The following is a 20,466-nucleotide window of genomic DNA, read 5'->3' as shown; positions in this document are numbered from 1 at the left end:
AGACTCGTATCTTACACAAGGACAACAGAATAAGCAAATTAAATTGCAGTGACATCCAGCGATTTACATACTTACCAACGGCCTCCTCGAGCAAATTAATCACCCCTCTCCCTCTGCTGATTTTCTAATTTTTGTCTGCAATTCTGGGCGCACCAATTACAGTGCCTGCAGTGTGATGCTGGATCATGGTTGGGAGGACATGCTGGTAATTGTGTTAACCCTGGATGTGGGTTCACTCCAGAGCAGTGTTATGGAGTTTAAGACAGAAGGAGGCTGTCCTCCCTCTCTGTTGGCTGCTCACCAAAGTCATGATTAATTAGGCTTACAAAACAATACTTGAACTGCACTGGTCTTACYAAGGTGCACTGTGTTAATTATTTTAAAGGCTTTAGCCACTGGGTGTTTTATCTTATCAATGTTAGGTGTGCTTTTGCTTATTTCTTAACAGCAACATTTACTTTTTTTATGTGATTAAGCCTCCATATCTGGCTCAAAAGGAAATACAGAAAATGTTGCGTATTCATTTGTTTTCTGATCGGTCCATCGAATCAGATATGAGTCCTGACTAGGGTGTCCAAAAATAAAACTTATAAAAATGTAGCATTCTCTCTCTTAGTCATCCATTCATCCATTGATATTAAAGATTTTTTTTTCTCCCAGAATAACAAGAGACTACATTTTCAGGTAATTCCTATATTGTGGTGCCGTTGGTCAAAACGTTGGTCTCACAATAGCAAAATCCTACATTCTGACAGATAGGGTATCGTCATTACCAAAACTGTGAGTCTGTGCTAAGTTTCAGTTGCTTGTGCACTGAAACTTAGCACTGCTTCTGTTTTAATCCTGCTGTTTCTCTTGCTGTTTTCCTAAGGATGCAATTTTCATCCTTAGGTATATTTTRGAATTACTTTGCTCCCTCTTAGAAATAAGTGGTAACCTGATAACAGCTCCAGTCAGTTTAATGATAGTGTAGCATTGGCATCGCTGCCTTCTTTGGGCATGTCTCTTGTGCTCATAAAGTGCAGATGTCAATGAGAAGAGAGAACAAAACTGAGGGCGTAAGTTTTACTCACGGAGAAAGCTTGACTGCAAGAAGGCATTAAATTTGACTCTAGAAACATTGTTTTGAGGAGAAGCAGGGTAAATTTCTGAGCAAGGAAGATTTTTTTTTTTTTTTTTTTTTTTGGTGTGCACAAGGAAACGTATGGAAAAGTATCATAACATCCGAAAGTTAGAACAAGAAATCTTGCTCTGAAATTGAAAATGTTCTTATATTTAAAAAAAAAAAAACACACATCTTGGAGAAAAATGTAGAGACCCTTYAGACTCCCTTCTCTCCAGTTTATTCCAGGGAGCCCAAGGAACCTCAGGCCAAAAGGAATATAACTCCATTAATCAAGTTCACGTTCTGCCCCAAGTTTTCCTTCCAGTGGACGGTATACAAAATAACGTCGATGGAAGACGTACTGATCAGATGTCCAAGCACATTCACTGATTTCTCTTGATAGCATCAGTTGTATTCTGGGCTCCCTACAGATGATTTTCAGCTGAGTCCAGTCACCTTATGGAGGACGCTCATTTTAGCTGAGGCTATCCAGAATTTTGTTTCAGTATTGATCGATATCTTATGACCAAAGGCACAAATCAAAATCAGTAAATCCAGACACTTTTTTTTCTTTTATCACAGCTCTTTCTTCACCACAGATCACAGACTCCATTTTGCCATCACTTATCAACAAGTTCAAAGCATACTTCAACTGCTACGCTCGAGGCAAAAGCATCTTTCACAAAACACTTCCAGTCTGGTTAAAGATGCCAGCCTGATATTGCACAGTTACAGATTCAATGCATATTTTTGAGCAGAGAAGYCAGCACATGTAGATGTGCACACATTTGTTTGGGAGTTTCTSTGATGTGCASACATATTAYATCTATAACGGAGGGTTCATTGTCAATGGRCAGTAGAGGGTCAGATTTTAGTTATAATTTCCACCTGTGKCTCAGCTGGTGATGTCAAGACTGTCRACGGCTCATGTCCAATGCGAACCTCACCAATGTGATTAGATATTTGTGTTTGTTATCATATACACTCGCATACAATCCCTTATGTGTCTTTAGAGGTGATTGTGTGTCTGCCTCCATGTTTGCTTGTGCCATTGATGCTGAGAGAGGCTGAAAGGCGGGGTCACAAAGAGCCGGTAACAAAGCTCATCCGTCAAATCCTCGTGACCCGCGTGACATTCTTTCAGATTCGCTCCAGCGCTCACACTTTGTGGACTGCCCCGTTGTTTCTGTCATTTGTTTGTTTACTATTAGCATCCCATCCTACTATCACTGCTTTCAGGGCAACGGGTTTTTTTTTGCATGTTTCTTTGTTTGCTGTAGAACAATTACATACACTCAGAGTTAAGATGATAGATTATTGGTTAATGAAGTGCAAGTCCCTAATGATGATGTGGATGCCCCTTTTTTGTCTTTATATTTGTCTTTTTCTACRCAGTTGTCCTCCATGTCTCCCATATRATTTTTTTTWATTTAATAGCTTAGCATTTGCACCATAGAAATTGATACCATACAAACATAAACATGTCTTCACTTCCGGTGAGGATATCCTCCAATCAGTAGCAYGTTTGGAGTGATCGAACATGCTACTGGGAATTAACCCAATCAAGCAMAAGCATATTGCTTTAAGTCATTATTTTCTTTAACCTGCTGCTGATGTCTGAAAGTGAGGTTTTCTAAATACAGTGAAGATTAGGGTGAATAAATCATTTAACTGGTTTAAATAAATAGGASATCTAAAAAGTTCAGAATATATGAGCCAGTTATAAATTGTAAAAAACAACAAACATAATACATACCTGGTTTCTGTAACAAAGTGTACTCATCCGCATGAATTATGTTAGTTTGATTTGTATCTTCTGTCATATTTGCCACAGTCAGTATAAGTAGGGCTTTGATTTGCCATCTGTGACTGTTTGACTGTATTTGCATTCTCACAATGAAACAAATCATGCTCACGTAATCCTGCTCACTAAACCAGAGGAAAAGATACCTGATTTATATGAAAGCTCTCAATAAACATACCTCTGCACAGAATGCAAAGTTACAAAGGAGAGATTTGTTATTTTATTTGATCAAAACCAGACCTTTTCAAAACAAAAATTTGGCACAACACAAGGCGTGGCATAAACAATCGATATTTCAACCWTCATATTGTTATCATTTCTGGCTGAGAAAAAATGTTTGCTTGTTTTAATCTAATTTTACCTTTATATGTTCCAATTGTATTTCATTGCCAGAAATCCAACTGTGAATACTTAAAATAATCCACACATTATAGATAGACCTTATATGTAATACTTCTGGCTTCCATTTGGATAAACTGCCAGAATTCCAACTTCCATTTTTGTTTCCCATTCTCAATAACAGCTCATTTAGAAATGTTACAGAACTAAATCTCAGCAAAAATAAACACAGTTTGTGGCACAGCTGTTAAGTTTTMACTAAATCTCATTCTATATTTTAATTTCAAATTTTGGGGACAAAGAGGTGAATGGATGACCACATGCTGAGGCATAAAACCCCCCAATACATCAATTAGAGCCCTTTAGTGTTTTTATAACGGGGCACTTCTCAACCACACTCCCAGTAGCACTGAAGGGAAAAATTAGGGCTATTCAGCTTTYGCCCCAGTTAGATAAGTGATTGTAATTGCTTATATCCCACATTCTCTGAAGAAATTGAGGCCAAGGTCAATTTCTAAAATTAGATTTTAACACAAAAGAGAGATAGATACTAGCTGGATTTAATTTGGTGGTGCCAGTAGATGGTATGAAAAAGCCTGTTTTAAAACCTGGAGAATTGATTTGCTCTAAATTGTCAACTAAATGCTAGTAAGTGCAATTGATTCTGATGAAGAGGATGTAAAAAAAAATACTGAAGTGTTTTAATCACAATRGCTTTCCCCTTACCACGTTTCCATAATCATTTGTGAGTTTCATATCTTACAGTTGTGATGTTGGCTGCCTCTCCCACCTGTTTCTCTTTAAACTTCTCCACAACTCGATTCCTGACCCATATGATGTGTTTCTTTGTTTCCATTGTCAGCATTTGCTTATTAATGTCCTCTTACATACCTCTGAGTCTTTCGCAAAGAAGCTGTAGGGATAATGAGTTTTAATTATACACAGGTGGGATCCATTTATTACCTTGGTGACTTTGTAGGTATCAGTTTAAAAGGTGCTCATTAAAATTGCATTGCTCATTTTTTGATGTTTTGAGAAGTGGSATACTTATTAAAACATAGTATCATATTGTAAATTGTGGTTACAACTTTCTACAATACCTTAGTGGGCTTGAATATTGTGGTCAGACACTGTAGGTTGGATTTCTTTTCTTTCACTCTCTCAGTCCAGCCCTCAGCCCTCACTCCACATCCATCATTATATGATACAGTAAATAAAGAAAAGATTTTTGCAAATCAAGTACTACGCTTCTTGTAATTCTCAATTCCCATGTTAAGTTGGTACCAAAACGTAAACTAAAGAAACAAAGGGATCGTTGCAGAATGTCAAACTGTTTACGATTTGTATAAGTAAAGATTTCCCCAAAGTTTTACATTATTTAATTTAAATACATGTTGGAATACCGCTGTTCATTTCCATAAGGCATTATTGAAAAGAAAGTCAGAAAAGTCATCAAATGACTTTGTTTTTTTTTGTTTTTTTCTTTCTTTATGGCCTCCACCCCCCACRTCCCCCTGTCACTCATCCTCTCTGGCTCTAACTGCATATCTTCACTCTTTTTTCTCATTCTGTTTGGGCAGACATCCAGGGCAGATCGTTGCACTCAGGATTTCATTAAAACTATGTTGATGGAGCACTCTGCCCAGCCTAAGTAAATGTGCTGAAGCCCATTTGAGTGTGCATTGTTTGGAAATAGATTACTGACGTTCGTGGAGTAAAGGCATCGGAGAGAGGGAAGGAATGGGAGTKGGGGGGGGGCAGGGAGAAAGTTTTTCATAGTTGACTTCCAGATGGCTTAGAAAGTTTATTCAGAGTCCCTAAATGGCTCATATGAAGAAAAGAAAAAAAAAGCTGAGTAAAAACAAAAAGCACTGGGCTTTTCTACAGCAAGCTTATCTGGAAGATGTTCGTGACAACTGTTCACTTTTCTGTGACGGGTATTTGTGTTCTAAATATTACCACATTCCACACACAGCACGTCATTGACAATCTACATGAAGTGATCTGCACATTAGCGGATTCACAGCTCAAGCTAGCACCACGTTTTGACAGGTGTATCATGTCCTGGCCAGGTGTAACACAATCACAAGAGACACCGCATGTCCCCTGACCAGCAAACGTTTGTCCTTTGTCTCCCAGATCCGGTTGTCAAAGGAAAACATTCGTTTCAGCATAATACCTGTTAAACTGACAGTYTCTGCACATCCTCTTTACTGTGACATTTCAGACTTATCACAAGCTGTCACTTCTAGTCACAACCTGTCAGAGTCGGTCACAAGCAGGTGGAGCCAGTCACGTTCTGTAATCTCACTTTGTTGATGCAAAGATTTCAACACGTTCAAATGTTGGCTCGAGGTTCTCKGCCCTGGAATTCTGTGTGCAAAAACAGCTAGATGTATTATCCACCAGCATATGTAAGAAGTAACTTAGTTTTTTTTTTTTTTCTCGTTCACATAAATTTCATGTTTTCACACCCTCTTGAAGCTTTGCTTTTTATTTAAAGAGCCAAAATTCATCAAGCAGAAAATGGAACCACCCAATATGGCTAGAAAATCAAGCACTGTGTGTCACCTACTTTAGTTATTATCCAGAGAGTTTGTGGGGTATATCATTGGATTTTTCTCCAYTCGAGGTTGAGAAGTTCTGATGCTGCTGTGACTATGAACTCTAGCTCCTCTCCACAGAGTCTGAGGTAGTTGTCCGAGATAGGAGTTAGAAATATGTATATTTAATACTGACAGMGGAARTAGAAACTGCAACATATATATATACAATTGAAATCAGATATTTCTTAAAAAGAAGACACATAACCATCTCATGTCTCTGTATGACAAGAAATTAATCTGTTTTAAGYCAGCTAAGATGAACACAATTATTTCTATTTCCTAAGTGCCRGAGTATTGAGTTAATTTATGAGGAGGACATTTTCTTTAACTTACTTCAAATTCAAATGTTTATATACAATAATCACATTAAATGATATCACAATACACACGATTTGTATGTATTTAGACAATTTTTGAAAGGCCAGATGATAATGCCATGGTTTTGTAAACTTTTGATAGATCTATTCTTATTAGGATGTTATCCAGAGCTGGTAAGTGAGTCCCATTATTCACATTGACATGAATCCTGTATCAACTTGGCCTGAAAGGGCACTCTTAGAGGAAAAAGTTACTACTCCAGAAGCGACCCAAAAAGAAGAATCACAATTTGCAAATATTCATAGTTAACATCCACCTTAATTTGTGGAGAGATGGCCTGTTGTCTGAAGAGACTAGAATGAATATCACTGACCACAGTGTCAATTGATGACATTAATCTGTCAGTRAAATATGGAGGTGGTAGCATCATGTGTGATGCGGCTGGAGGGAATGCTTTACTTCACAAAATAAATGCATGAGGAAAGTGGAATGCAGTGGAAAGTTGAAGTTACATCTGAAGACAAGGGCCAGGAAGTTTGGGGACAATTGTGTCTTTCAAATAGGCAAAGATTTGAATTACTCCACTAACTAACTAAAAGAGTGGATTGGGAACCACAAACTCAAAGTTTTTGAGGAGCCATAACAATGCTCTGATCTCATTCTTATTTCTTTATTTTTTTTTATAAGCCACAGACCAACTCTGACAATATTTTCATAGACTAGCCTTAGGAACTTTATTAGCARCATCCCTCAAAGCACTGTTCCAACAACAGAAGATAAGTATCATCCTCTGTGCCCCATAAAGATCTCTTTACTGCTATTGGTGCGTTTTGTGCTGAAGAAAGTGATTACTCTGTTTTGCCTTCCCTCTTTGTCTATTCATAAGTCAGTCAACACTGTATGTTGTTAAAACTGGGTTTTGGCAGAGCCTAGTAATGGCCCAGAGGAGTAATTACTAAAGAGTGTACATAGACATCTGTGACTCAGTTGACTTGAAAATAGTATTACTAATGTCTGTCCCACTGGTAGTGTGAAAACAGCTTTACTTGAAGCTTTACTCGGCCTATTTCAGCAACTCCAGCTCATATCTTAATAGGGTCCTGGGGCAACAGACCAGATGTACAAACTGAGAAGAAGCAGCAAGGAAGTTATGTCAAAGAAGGATTGTAATAGACAACATTTTGCTTCCAGCTATTTTTTTATTTATTTTTTGGTTACTTTTTATTTATAACCTTATCTTTCATCTCATATATACTCATACAAATATGAGACATTTACCCAGAAGAGAAAGATGATCGATCGCTCTAAATGTATACAGATATTTTTTTTTCCATGTTTCTAAATAATTTCTTCCCCCAGCCATAAGCATGAACCAGACAGCACACCCTAAGTTCTCAGTGGAGATAAAACAATCCAGATAGAAAMCGAACTGAAATATAAGAATAGACATGAGAAGCTCTGAAATTATTGCATTTTATAGGCTTTATTCACTTATTTTATAGCAACTGAACAAAACATAGTTRCTTTATTGTGCTATAAAATAGCACTATGTGCCTGAAAAATACATAGTACTGTCCCTTTGTCACTCTCTTTTTATATATCCAAGTATCTCCAATTMATCTTAATAAAACTTGCTCTTAAAGCAATGTTTGACTTTGGTTTTTCACCTGTTGTGTGGACGAGAGATCAGGTGATTGGAAATAAGAGTTGTTTTCAAAAAAATATTAAACAAAGGTGTTGTTATTAGGGAATCTGTTTACAGGGCACTGGAAGAAATAATATTTATGTTGTAAAATTGTCTCTACGCAATATATGAACCGTAACAAAAACATGAACAAAACTGCGGAGARAGGGSAGAGGGGGGTCTGACTCAATTAAATATTAAAATTTCAAGTTAAATTAATAAATTACATTTGAAATTAATMATTTAAATGATCAAACAAACATTTATAATGACATGGTTTGAACTGCACTCTTTGGTGGTGGAAAATCAAACCATTTCTTATAGAAAACCAGCTAAGAACTGTCTCTAGCCCCCAAACTAAAGAATGTGTGAGCAGACAGTATAAGAGAATGGATTTTAACCAGAAAGGGGAAGTTAAACTGTAAAAATAGAGGTCCAGGATTCAATGCAGAACATTTTTGTTGAATGGGGCATTCAATTTGAGAATAGAAACATGTGATCATCCAAGATTTTTAGAGTGATAGCARTATGATATGTGCAATGAAAATATAAACCATTGCTCTTAAATTGAACATTTATCCTGTTATGCTGTAGAAAAATCCCCCCAAATTCATCCTAGCAACCTCTGTTTACTATCAGTTTTTACATTTCTATGTGCTCAGTCATGTATTTAAATTCTCCACTGCAGTAGTACAACATAACACTGACCTGCAGAACATGATCATAATACAAATATATGTATTACCAAAAAAGGAAACWKTTGGACATAAGCATGCAATTTGGAAAGATCCCAAAGAACCATTATCTGTGTGTTATACTCCTCACTGGGGGTGGTCTGTGCCTGTTTCTCTTGGGTTTGTTTCCAACAGCAGCTTATCTCCAAATGCTCAGGTTCAGTTAATTGGCATTATTAAGCTGGTGGCGAGCTCAACTCAGATGTGAATGAAGAGAGTATGGTCAGGCATGTACATGTCTGTCTGCCTAGTTAGATGTGTGGGCGTTGAYGCACAAACATCTCCGTCTGTGAATATGTTACCAGCTGAGACTGCTTTGGTGTGTGCGTGGAATTTAAAGCAAGCGGCTGTCAATTTCATTCAAGAGGGCACGTGGCATGCCTTAGGCCCTGGTAGCCCAATTACAGCCAGTAACGCTCAATGAAGGAGCAGAAGCCCAGATCTATCTTCCTTTCTTCAGATAGGAGACAAGACAGTGGTAAATGTAATGTCGGTCGATGACTGTGCAGAGTCACTCGTGGGACGGAAGCAGAATCTTATGAATGTTTTTGGCTTCAGGTGACTGAATACACAGGGTGGATGAAGAAAGAAAGGAGATTAAACTCTTAAGAGTCGAGACAAGTCTTGTGRTATTCAGGATAAARCGGCTCGCTGTAGTTTAACCCAAGCGGAAACGAAATCAACCTTATCAAAGCATTAAAGTATCTCTAACGTGTTAATTCTTTCTTTCTATTTTGTAGGGTGGGAAGATCCCAGTAAGGTGGACAGCTCCAGAGGCCATTGCTTACAGAAAGTTCACCTCAGCCAGTGATGTGTGGAGTTACGGTATCGTCATGTGGGAGGTGATGTCATAYGGAGAGAGGCCTTACTGGGACATGTCCAACCAGGATGTAAGTGATTTTAAATACGGTATTTTGTGAAATCATATCATGATTCTTTCTTGAAAACACAGTGGTGAACTGTGGCTCTAATAATAGAGCTTTATTCATGCAAAAAAAAAAAACAATACCATCACATCCCCGCAACCATCTCTTCTATCAAGGAAACCAGCACAACAAATAGAAAGGCTTCCAGCATATATGTGTCATTCACTTAGATAAAAAGAAAAGACCTAAAGCAGACTCAAAGTCAATGGCAAGGTTTCTGGTTTGATGGATGTCAAGACTTAGAAGATGATAATTGTTTTGTAGATTTATTTAGATTAAGCTTTGTAGCAGCAGATGAGAAGCAAAGAGCTGGCGCAACCGGGACTGAAGATGGAGAATAGAAGATTGGAAAAACCACGAAATTTTTCAAATAACTGTCAGCAAATTTAGAGGCCAGGACTAAATGTTTCACTTAATCAAAGGATCTGACGTTGAGCGGGTGTAGAGCCTGGGTACTTATGGTGATTGAAAACAGCTGTCTCTTGGCCCCGCCCATAAAATGTTCTGTAGGCGAGGAGGAGGCTGTGAAGTCAGTTAGTTGAAATCTCTTCCAGCAGCAGGACCATTTTTCCATCTGGTTTCAGTGTCCCCTGTGTCTGTTTCCGGTGCCATCTGTGTCTTCTACCAAAACTGTCAATAGGTCAGCTGAAAAATGTTAAAAGAATGAAGGAAACAGACTGAGAATAAATGAAAATATTTGTGGTTAATCAAAGATATTATCAGAATTTACACTTTCTGTAATTTTAAAGGCAAAMGTATATAGATAATGAAGCAAAATATCCAAGATACTAAAGAAATGTGTGGCATAGACATCAAATTCAATGTAATGTGGGCTTATATTATTTTGTCATCGCCTGTATGCTTTTCATTTTTGCCTTTTTTGCTTCTCAAAAAGCTCAGTTTCCTTTAATTGATGAAAGAAAAAGGGCACACGGCACCTGCTTTTTCATGTTAGAGTTGCTCCAAACAAGCTACTGGGCAGGCATTAGCCAAAAGTATCTTTTGTGATGTACACAAGTAAAGGAGGAAAAACAAGGCCTGCACTACAAGCAAACCATTGTAGACAGTTCAGAGGCTGCCTTCTGTGGGGGAGAATAAGTCTTTGTAGCACCACTGTTTCATTTTATACAAAGCTGTTCATTCCTTCCAAACAAAGCTCCAATGCTGGGCTGCAGGGATGTTTTTTTGGCAGGGAAATGCATGTGCACTCTGTTTCTGTAAACAGAAAAGCTACAACTTTTTGACAGTATGGAAGAAATAGCAYACATTTACAGTATGTGCCCTTTAAGAGTCGGTAGCTTCTCAGGAAGTTCAACTTTTGGAAAATTGTTGAMAGGGTCACTACCCTTTCAACAAATATTGAACTTAAATACGTCTCAGAGTAATCACTCCGTCCTAYGAAAATTATGTGGCCTGTATGCGTGTATGCAAAGACTAACCCAAACACAATTAAGGATATCTTGTGYGAAAAAGGAAGCTGTAATAAATCACCTTTTTCATCCACGCTATCGGTGAAGATGCCCTTGACTCTGACTTTGAAAGCAGACTTATTATGGGCAAAGCCTCACACTATCCCTTTCCTTCCTGGCCAGCTTTTGAGAGCAATGAATGATTGCTGAGAGCTCTGCTTTGTTCCCYGTGTCCGCTTGGATAAGGTCCATACTCACAGGCACCAACACAAACACGCACAACCACTGGAAGTGGTCCCATACTATGAGGTCTTTCTCCCTAAGCTTCCCTTAGTGAGAAGACGAGCCAACCACCAGGCCTCTGTGGACCTCACTCCACCGGGACAGTCCAACCAAGCAGATGTTGCCTCAGTGGGCCAGCAGCAAGCACTGCCTGGTGGGACTGATGCCACTCAGCATGTCCGCCTCCTCTGAGCACGCACATATTCAGGCACTTGCAAACGCACTCCTCGCATCCTCTTACACACCCACACAAAAGTAAAAGCTGCTGGTTCCGTTTCTTTTTTTCTTTTAAATCCATCTTCCTCAATATAGCCTTCAAGTTCCTTTTTTATATGCTCCCATCTTGTGTTTTCCCTGTCTCCTTTATGTGTGACGTTTAAGTAGATTTTGTTGAGCTACACTCAGCTTCGAAACTGAGTCTTCAAGCTACAGAAACATTTTTACAGAATAGTATATCTTACCCTGGAATTTACACTTGAAGTGTAATTTGCAGCCAAGCATTTTAGGTAAAAAAAAGAGCACATAATGTATGTATACTGTTAAAAATCTGTAAAAGGTTTTTTGTGAAGTTTTGTTCTTGAATGCCAATCTAAAGACACTTTATTAAGTTTTAGTTTTTTTTTTTACATACATTCACACACCAGACATGTTATTAATGACACCTGGTTGGTACCTGGTTGAACCTCCCTTTACCTTCAGAATGGCTTTAATTTCTCATGGTATAGATTTAGCACGGTGTTCAAAACATTCCTGCATGTATTTCTGCATATTTTGATTCAAATTGATAAAAAAGCATCACCCATTTCCTTAGCTGCAAATATATGATTTGAATCTACCATTTCACCTCAATGTAMAGGTCTCTTTTGCATTGAGATCAATTAACTGTGGTCACACAGAGATTGATATTATATTCACTCAGACATAGACATTGTCAGTGATGATTCTAAAGTAGTTTCATTCAAACAATGTTAAATAGTCAGAAAGATAGTCACACCCTCCACCACCCTGAAGCACTGATACAAGGTAGAGTAGATTCATGTTTTCATATTGTTTACTCTCATTCCTGACCCTAACAATTCAGTGWCTAAAATCAAGACTTCAGAACAGGCAATATTCTTTCCTATTTGTTTTTGTCTATTTTTCACAAGCCTGTGTATCTTGTTCTTAGCCAACACGTGAAACCCAGTATTGTCCTTTGCTACTGAAGCCCTTTTCATTTAATGCCCAACACTCTGTATTTGCAGAGACGGTATTCCACAGGCCTTGGTTGTAACAAGTGTGTGTTTCCACTACTCTTTCTATCATCATGATYCAGTCTGCCTATTTATTTTTTTACCCCTGATACTTCCAAAACAGTTGTCTACACATGAAAGGTTCTCTAAATCAATCTTCTTTACCATTCCGATGCTGAATTTGAACTTCAGTAAGCTGTTTTCACCAAATGCCCTGAATGGCTGCCCTGTGATCGTCAGACTCTTTGTGTAAACAAGTAATGGAACAGTTATGCCTAGTAAAGTAGCTTATGAGTGGTATMTATACTAAACCTGCATTAAACCTGCATTGTATACTGTATTAACTACACTTTAGTTGTAAATACATGCAGTAATTTAGTTCACCTAAACACTTGGCTAACTTTGATTTGTCTAAGTCTCTTGCAAGTAAAAGGCCATCATACCTGTGAAGTCTTTAAGAGGCATGTGTCAAGTGTCTGTTTTCTAAAGCGTTAATTATTTCAAATCTTCCATTCCCTCACTGGCTCCTACAGTGACACAGCTAGTGTTTTACTTCCACTCTGCTTCCCCACTTTGTCCTCCAGGGCTGGCATGATTGGCTAGTGTCAGGAGGAAGGGCACATTAGCCTGAATGCAAACTGTCACTTGAGCGACGAACAGCAGTTGGCCTATATTATAGCARCAGAGGGATGCTGGCAGGGCCAATTTGAGGCATAGAAGAGAGTGCTGTAATCACTCAACAGATACATTTGCAGAAAAAATGTTTTTTTTTTTTGTTTTTATTTAAGTTTGTGTTATTGTTCACCTGACAGATGGTAAAAATAAAAATAAAAAATCATCATCCATGCAGACAAGACATGCAAGTTATCAGAAGACAGTTTCATGTAATCTAAGTATTCGGATGTGTGGCTTTAAAGGTTTTAATCTGTATCAGACAGCTTTCTTATAAAGCCAGAATTCCCCACAAGAGAGACTAAATAAGRCACTGACTACTAACAGCTCCCCAGACCTTTGTTTCAAAAATTTCAGAATTATCCAGTTTTAACAGTAGGTTTGCAGCTCCAACTGAAAGTGTCACATTACTCAAAATGTAATAATTATCTCTTAGGTAATCAATGCTATTGAGCAGGATTATCGTTTGCCACCACCCATGGACTGCCCCAGCGCCTTRCACCAACTGATGCTGGACTGCTGGCAGAAAGATCGCAACGTACGACCTCGCTTTGCAGATATTGTCAGCACCCTCGACAAAATGATCCGCAACCCCACCAGCCTAAAAGCTGTAGCCAACATCCCTGCTGTGTGAGTAAAGMAATTCACTAGACACACACAYGCACACACACAAATACACTCTTAACTTGATATTAAAAATGCTTTTTATCTTTTTATGCACACCAAGTTCCCACACACAATCTGCACAAGCTAGCTTACTATTTGTGTTTATTTTTATCACCTCATAAAATAGTAATGGTCTTATTACTGTTGATTGCATCAAACTTGAACTTTTCCCTTGCTGCTTTTCTTTCCACCTATTGAATCCTGATACTTTCAGGGAGTTTCACTTGAGTCATAGCCATTCAATAATAAGGCAAACACATTATGAAAATGTGTAGAAACAACTTATAAACAAAAAGGAGACATTTGGAATGCATGTTGCTTTCAGGAAAAAAGTTGTATTAGTTTATTATTGAAAAATAGACTTTTTTTTCCTGATTTCAGTATTTTGCATTTGGTACAATATATACAGTATACAAATAAATTTTATATGGCACTAAATATCAGATATTTGTAAAATTATTTTAGTACTGCTTGTTAGTTTGAAAATATGATATTTAATAAATGGATGAAATGTCTAATTGGCTACAATATCTTGGTAAAAAGTCCCAACCTCATCATTTGGATAAGACTTTGACAGCAGAGGAAAATAATGTTTATTCTCAATCATGCCACCATATGCATTGATGCAGCAGAGAATGGAAGAGTGGATATTTATTTTTAAATGGGTATACTGTAAGTTAATKAATYAACTCAGTGAAAGCTAAGGACAAGTTAAGAACTATCCTAAGACATCTGACATCTGTCCAATACCAAAACATAATTATTATTATGTTKTGGTATTGGAACAAGAACTAAAATTTGCATCTTAGCAAGCTTAGCAGCAACACTAATGCTRAAGTTCAGCATTATAAGCAACCCGAGCTTGTTAACTCATATTAACTGTGRTTATCAGTGAAAATGTTTATGTGGCATCTTCAGCTAGTTAAGTTACATTTCTAATTCCAATGTCAAACTTGCCAGCAAACTGAGGCTTATTACCATGAAACAGTTCAGTGCCAATAAATGGTGCATCTTAGCCGTAGATGTCAGGAAAAAGGCGTACATGCCACTTTGCTGGGATAAATTTAAAAGTGTTTCTACTATTTCATTAAGATTACATGCTTTAATCATGAATTTATTCTTATTTTTCATTTTCTATATGGGGACAGACCAGACGAGGAAAAAGACTGGAAAAAAAAGGATTTGAATTACTTTCATTTTTTGTCCAAAAATGATCTTTCTTTTGATAATTTTTCTGAGTACTTAGTTCATTTAAAGTTGCTAGAAATTCTCTAAGATTCTATTAGTTGTTGAAAACTTTGACTTACGTTTTCATCAATATTTAATTGATCAGATTATATCAGGTTGTTTGATCCATGTACAACAGTGACTGGATCTAGTTTTTCCTAGTTTAATCACACCTTMTGTGAATCTCTGGTTTGACTGAGCTACTGAGGGTCAGTCAGAAACTTAAAGCTATCTGTTTTGGCATTGTGATTTGGCTGGCTGCCATGTTGCCCTAGGTGAACTCCCAGCTATGTGTCAGACTGAGGTTTTGCATTAGGGCATGCTCTTACTCTTAGGTCTTTAAGGTGTTGAGACGACTTCCCACAGCCATAAGGAGCCTTTTCGTATAAATAGTACTGGCCAGATGATGGGTGGCATGTTACCTAGCATTTTTATTTTTTATTTTTGTTCTCTTTCAAACATTTTTAGGTAGATAGATCCACTGTAAACACGCTACTGGCTGTTTTGCTTGTGTCTTTTTATATACACCTACACAAATAAGAACCCCACAGTTACTCTTGTTTTCTTAAAACACCRCTCACTTAATATTGCATCAAAGTCCATTTCTCCCTCTCATCTCACCTGCTCCTTCTCGTCTCCTCCAGGCCTTCTCAGCCATTGTTGGACAGATCCATACCCGACTTCAACACCTTCAGTTCGGTAGAGGACTGGCTTGCTGCCATCAAGATGAGCCAGTACAGAGACAACTTCCTCAACTCAGGCTTTACCTCCCTGCAGCTTGTGGCTCAGATGACCTCGGAGTGAGTTCACTGGCTTGTGTAAAATTAAGTATTTAAAAGCCGTATGACTGTCGACAGAAAATGTGTTTACTACCTCTTGGATTGTTCATCGGTGTGGTTACTTAGATACCATATTTGCACTTCATATTAATTATCAGTGTTGTCATAAAGTAAAATTATGCCTGCATATTTATTAAAAATTGATGCTCAAGGCCTTGATAGTATTTATGAAGCCTCTTTGCAATTCCAAGCAACATGGTTAACAGACTCTTCTCCCAGTTTGAATTAATTTTGTAAATTTGTTTTCTGTTAATAATATCCACTTGTTCCCTATTTTCAAATTATACTTCCACATATGGTGAATGATGATAAATGTTTTTTTTTTTTTTGCCTCCGTAATCACACTGCTAAGACCAGAGATCCTCAAATCCAAGACTWTTAGATGCGTCCCTACTTTAATGTGTAGTTACATTCTCCAGAGTGCTGCTGATGACCTGATTATTTAACTCAGGTGTTGYGAAGAAGAGTCGCATCTAAAGCCTGCAGGACATCAGCCCCTAGGGCCCTGGATTTGAGGTCCCTGACTCTCCAGTCTGTCATCTTACCACCAGAAACTCTAGTGWATTTCATTAGGATTATATGTGACGGACATAAAATTCCATAAATTAATACATAGTAAGACATAAGTGTGGCATGCAAGAAAAATAATAACATGTTTTTGCAAATAAAAATCTGGAATGCGGTATTAATCTTCAAAGTAGCTGAGTCTCTGCCAGATTGGTTGAAGAACATCTCTGAACTACAACGTTTTCATATTTCTACAGTTTTCCAGTTGGATTTCGGTCATGGCTTAGGGCCATTCATAAATATGCTTTAATTTGATCCACTYCATTGTAGCTCTGGTTTGTGGTGGTTGAGCTGCAAGTAACTTCAAATATTTGCCACCAGTTTTTTTCAAGTTTGCTTGGCTTCACTGTCCATACAGCAATTTGCTGCCACCACAAATTAAATGGGGTATCCAGGGTGATGCCTGCTTTAAATGTACAATAGGCTACATTTAAAGCTCAATTACGAGCCAATCTTAGCTCCAATCTGTCTCATACATTCCTGACACATTTTGTGACAAACACCCAACAGGACTTTTTTTCCAGCAGTCAGTCCAGCATCCTCAGTAATGTCCATTGTTTTTATTTATTTTTTCTTGTTTCTTACCATTTCACAATAAGGACCTGATTTGTGGACTGCATGTTTTCTACTGGTAATGGTGACTGATTCTTTCAATTAGTGAATAGTTAATTAATTCTGAACCTTCGAAAGACAACTTGTGGTACTGGATTTTACTCATAAGTATCGCAGTAAATGGGGTCTGATACACATACRTGCCACATAGAAGATATTTTCAAAACTATAYAGCTTTCCTTCCACTTTACCATCACTACACTGTCTATCAAATATAATCCGAATAATTGAATTGAAGCATGTGGGTGTAATATGACAATGTGAACGTGGGGTATCAAACCATTCATGAGGCATTTTAATCACATTTTACTCATRTTATCTGTTCTACGTTCAGAGGGATTGAAATTCTTTCATATGTCTTTAAAAAAAGCTATTGGTTTTCAGGGKKTTTTTTTCTCTTTGCTTGTTTCTCTCCAGGGACTTACTTAGAATAGGAGTGACCTTGGCAGGCCATCAGAAGAAAATCCTCAGTAATGTCCAGTCTATGAGGGTGCAGATGAGCCAGTCACCCACAACGATGGCATGACTACAGGGGGCGCTGTGCCATGGAACGGGCAGCATTCGGAGGTCCAACAACAGCAGCCCCCGAATGACCCCCGATCCATCGGAACGCGCCAGAGTCGAGACTATCGTCCTAATCTAAACCCCTACCATGGCAACAGGAGACCAGGGTTTGCACAACCACATGGGAAAGGGTTGTCACATCTCACGCTATCCCCCACATGCGTTCAGGGTCCATACCTGGCACTTTTTTCTCCATTTATCACAAAGGAAGACAAAGACAAAACCTTGTTGTTTCCAACTATATTGGTGTCATTGTAAACCAAAATGACTACTACAATCAGACATCAGCACAGGGAACAACTTACGAATTCAGCCGTTGTGGTAAACAATTGATATTGTGCTTCTATATTATCTGGACTAAAAAACGTTTAAAATGTAGACACAAGTGTGAGACATTTAGAAACCTGTGACCTGTGATCTTTACCCATACCGTTGTCAGTATGCGAGATGAAGGCGGCTTTACCTGGCGGGAAATAGGATACAGACAAAGACGCAACTAAAAGGAGAACTAACTAGTCGGAGAGGTATACAGGGATGTACAGAGGAGCACCAATTTCAACTTTTGCATTGTTTTTGTTTTGTTTTTTTTTTTTTATTAAAAAATTTTAATACTGTATTATAACTGAACAAATTCAGAGCTTTGTTATATTTTTGTCTTTTACCATCTGTTTTATGTGTTGCCACTATAGCAAGAAGCCACCCACTTGTCTCTTAACTTAAACACTACCTGTGGAAGTCCAGTTGGAAGGTCTTGCCTAAAGGACTTTTTAACTATCTCCACCAAGAGAATATAAATATGTTTATCTCTTGCTAAATATGATTATATCTTTCATAATAAACCTTCATATTGAAGGTGTTRCATATGAATATGTATGTACAGAACTCTCTGCTTGCATTTTTGGCAAAGACATGTTGACTAGATTGTGATAGACACATGCAATGTGCAGTTTCCTGTAAATCCCTGGTTTCCTTATCACAGCTGAACAACGGACTATTGGTTCAACATCTTCATGTTTCAGGAGCACCCTGATGACTTTTCCAACTGAATCTTAACTGAGGAACTTGTAAATTGATTATTGGTAAAGAACTGTTATTGTAGAGCTGTATGAAAATTGTTGTAGGAGTTAAAATATTGGGGGAAAAAAATAATAATATTTTACCGGAGATCATGTTAAATGTGGGTGTACACATGCCGTCTCTTGCTGGTGAGCACTTACATGTACAGATATGTTTTATGTTCCATTTGCGTTTTTATATATTGCTTGTGTTGGGATTGGTCAACAGGATGAAATGCTAAATTAAGTGTTGTGGCTTGGCTGACCCAAACTCATGGTAAACAGCTGCTAAGAAAACAAGGCATAAATATGCATTTGCATTAAATTATTCTGTCCAGATAGTTTTACTTTGAGGTAAATTCTAAACATGTGCTGTAAATATCTTAGCAGGGYGAGACTTTCTATGAATTTGAAATGCATGAGAGAGCAGCTAATCAAGGCATTGGAAATCAGGGTAAATCACCATCACTTCCTTTCACAGTRAAAATGAACATCTGGGCTGGGGTTTGCCAACAGGAACCCGGTGCCATTTCAATGAACACACAGTCTTAAATAGCCCTCAAGAGCTCGGTGCTCGCTATAAAACATGACCTCATACACGCTGATGTATACACGCGGAGCCTATCTATTCACCCTCACTGTAGGAGTTCACCATATGGACGGGAGAGATGAAAGCAAATGCTGTGGTGTTAAAGAGAGTTTCACACAATCATAAAGATTTGGCTACATCACTCTCTGAGGATGGACTGAAAACTGCCTGTGAAATTCCTCCTCGTCTATAATATCGTTTAGGGGAAACAGTAATGTCTTTTTTTAGTCTAGCACCCAACAAAAAATAAAAACCTTAATTAACCTTAATATTGCAGGACAGAAATTTYCCCCTAACTTGCCACCATTACCATTCATATTATTGCCAAAATAATTACCTATTAGTCATTATTGAGCAAATAATGTTGCTTATTGCAAAGCAACGTTATTTAAGAGTGTCTCAATTGGCATAGCAAAGTGAATAGGTAAGCTATCTTCATCAATTCATATCAAACTACTAATGAATTATTTTTAAATACAGCCTTCAGAATGGGAACGTATTCTGCCTCATGAAGAGCTCGTTATAGTATGATCACTATTAACACCTATAATTTGCTGAATATTCATAATATAATAAAATCTATATTTTTGTTTTATGATGTCTTGAGGCATATATTAAACAGAGCCTGTTAAGATTAATAGTTTAAATTTTAAGTACACAACATACTGTGTACAGTCAGTACACRTTGTGTTGTGTATTTTCAGTCATCAGTTTATTCTTTCATGGCTGTGGTCATTTACAAATACATAAGTATTTGAAGGGGGGAGAGTATTATGTAAAGTCAATTATTTTYAGCTTCATATCATGTTGTAATATTATTCTCTTATCTAAAAATACCCAGAGTTTTGCTTWGATTCTTTCATGCATGTTTGAAGGATCCTTAAACCTCCTTTGGCAGACATTTGTAATGCCTCAGCGCCCATGAAAAGCTCCCCTATCCAGCTGTAGTCCTCAGCTGAGCCTATATATCTCAAATCACACCCTCCACTGCCACTTCCTCACACAGCTCCTCCAGACTAGCGGCAGCAGCAATTGGCAAACACCTGTTGGAACAAATTATCATATAAATTACCTCTCGGTTCAATGCTTCTAACAAAGTTTGTAAATKATATAATGGAGTAGCGTTGTTAGGGTCATGTGCTGAAGGCAGAGTGTTGGAAAGCAGGAGCTTCTTAAAGAGACAGAAGTCAATTTCAAGGAATCTCGTTATGAAGTCAATTAAGTGATGTTTGATAT

At 37.8% G+C, this 20,466-nt stretch overlaps 1 protein-coding gene across 1 annotated transcript in view; it reads left to right on the top strand.

The window, feature by feature from the left end:
* ephb1 (EPH receptor B1) overlaps positions 1 to 18,724 on the top strand; it is a 171,313-nt gene extending 152,589 nt beyond the window's left edge. The window contains exons 12-15 of the mRNA XM_017309876.1: positions 9,331 to 9,480; positions 13,548 to 13,741; positions 15,649 to 15,804; positions 17,440 to 18,724. Of these exons, the coding sequence (XP_017165365.1) occupies positions 9,331 to 9,480; positions 13,548 to 13,741; positions 15,649 to 15,804; positions 17,440 to 17,548 (609 nt within the window). The 3' untranslated portion in view covers positions 17,549 to 18,724. The remainder of the gene's footprint in view (positions 1 to 9,330; positions 9,481 to 13,547; positions 13,742 to 15,648; positions 15,805 to 17,439) is intronic.
* The last annotated feature ends 1,742 nt before the right edge of the window (positions 18,725 to 20,466 follow it).

Source organism: Poecilia reticulata, linkage group LG17 (genome assembly GCF_000633615.1).
Source record: "Poecilia reticulata strain Guanapo linkage group LG17, Guppy_female_1.0+MT, whole genome shotgun sequence".
NCBI lineage: Eukaryota > Metazoa > Chordata > Actinopteri > Cyprinodontiformes > Poeciliidae > Poecilia > Poecilia reticulata.
This window is presented reverse-complemented; position numbering and strand designations above follow the sequence as displayed.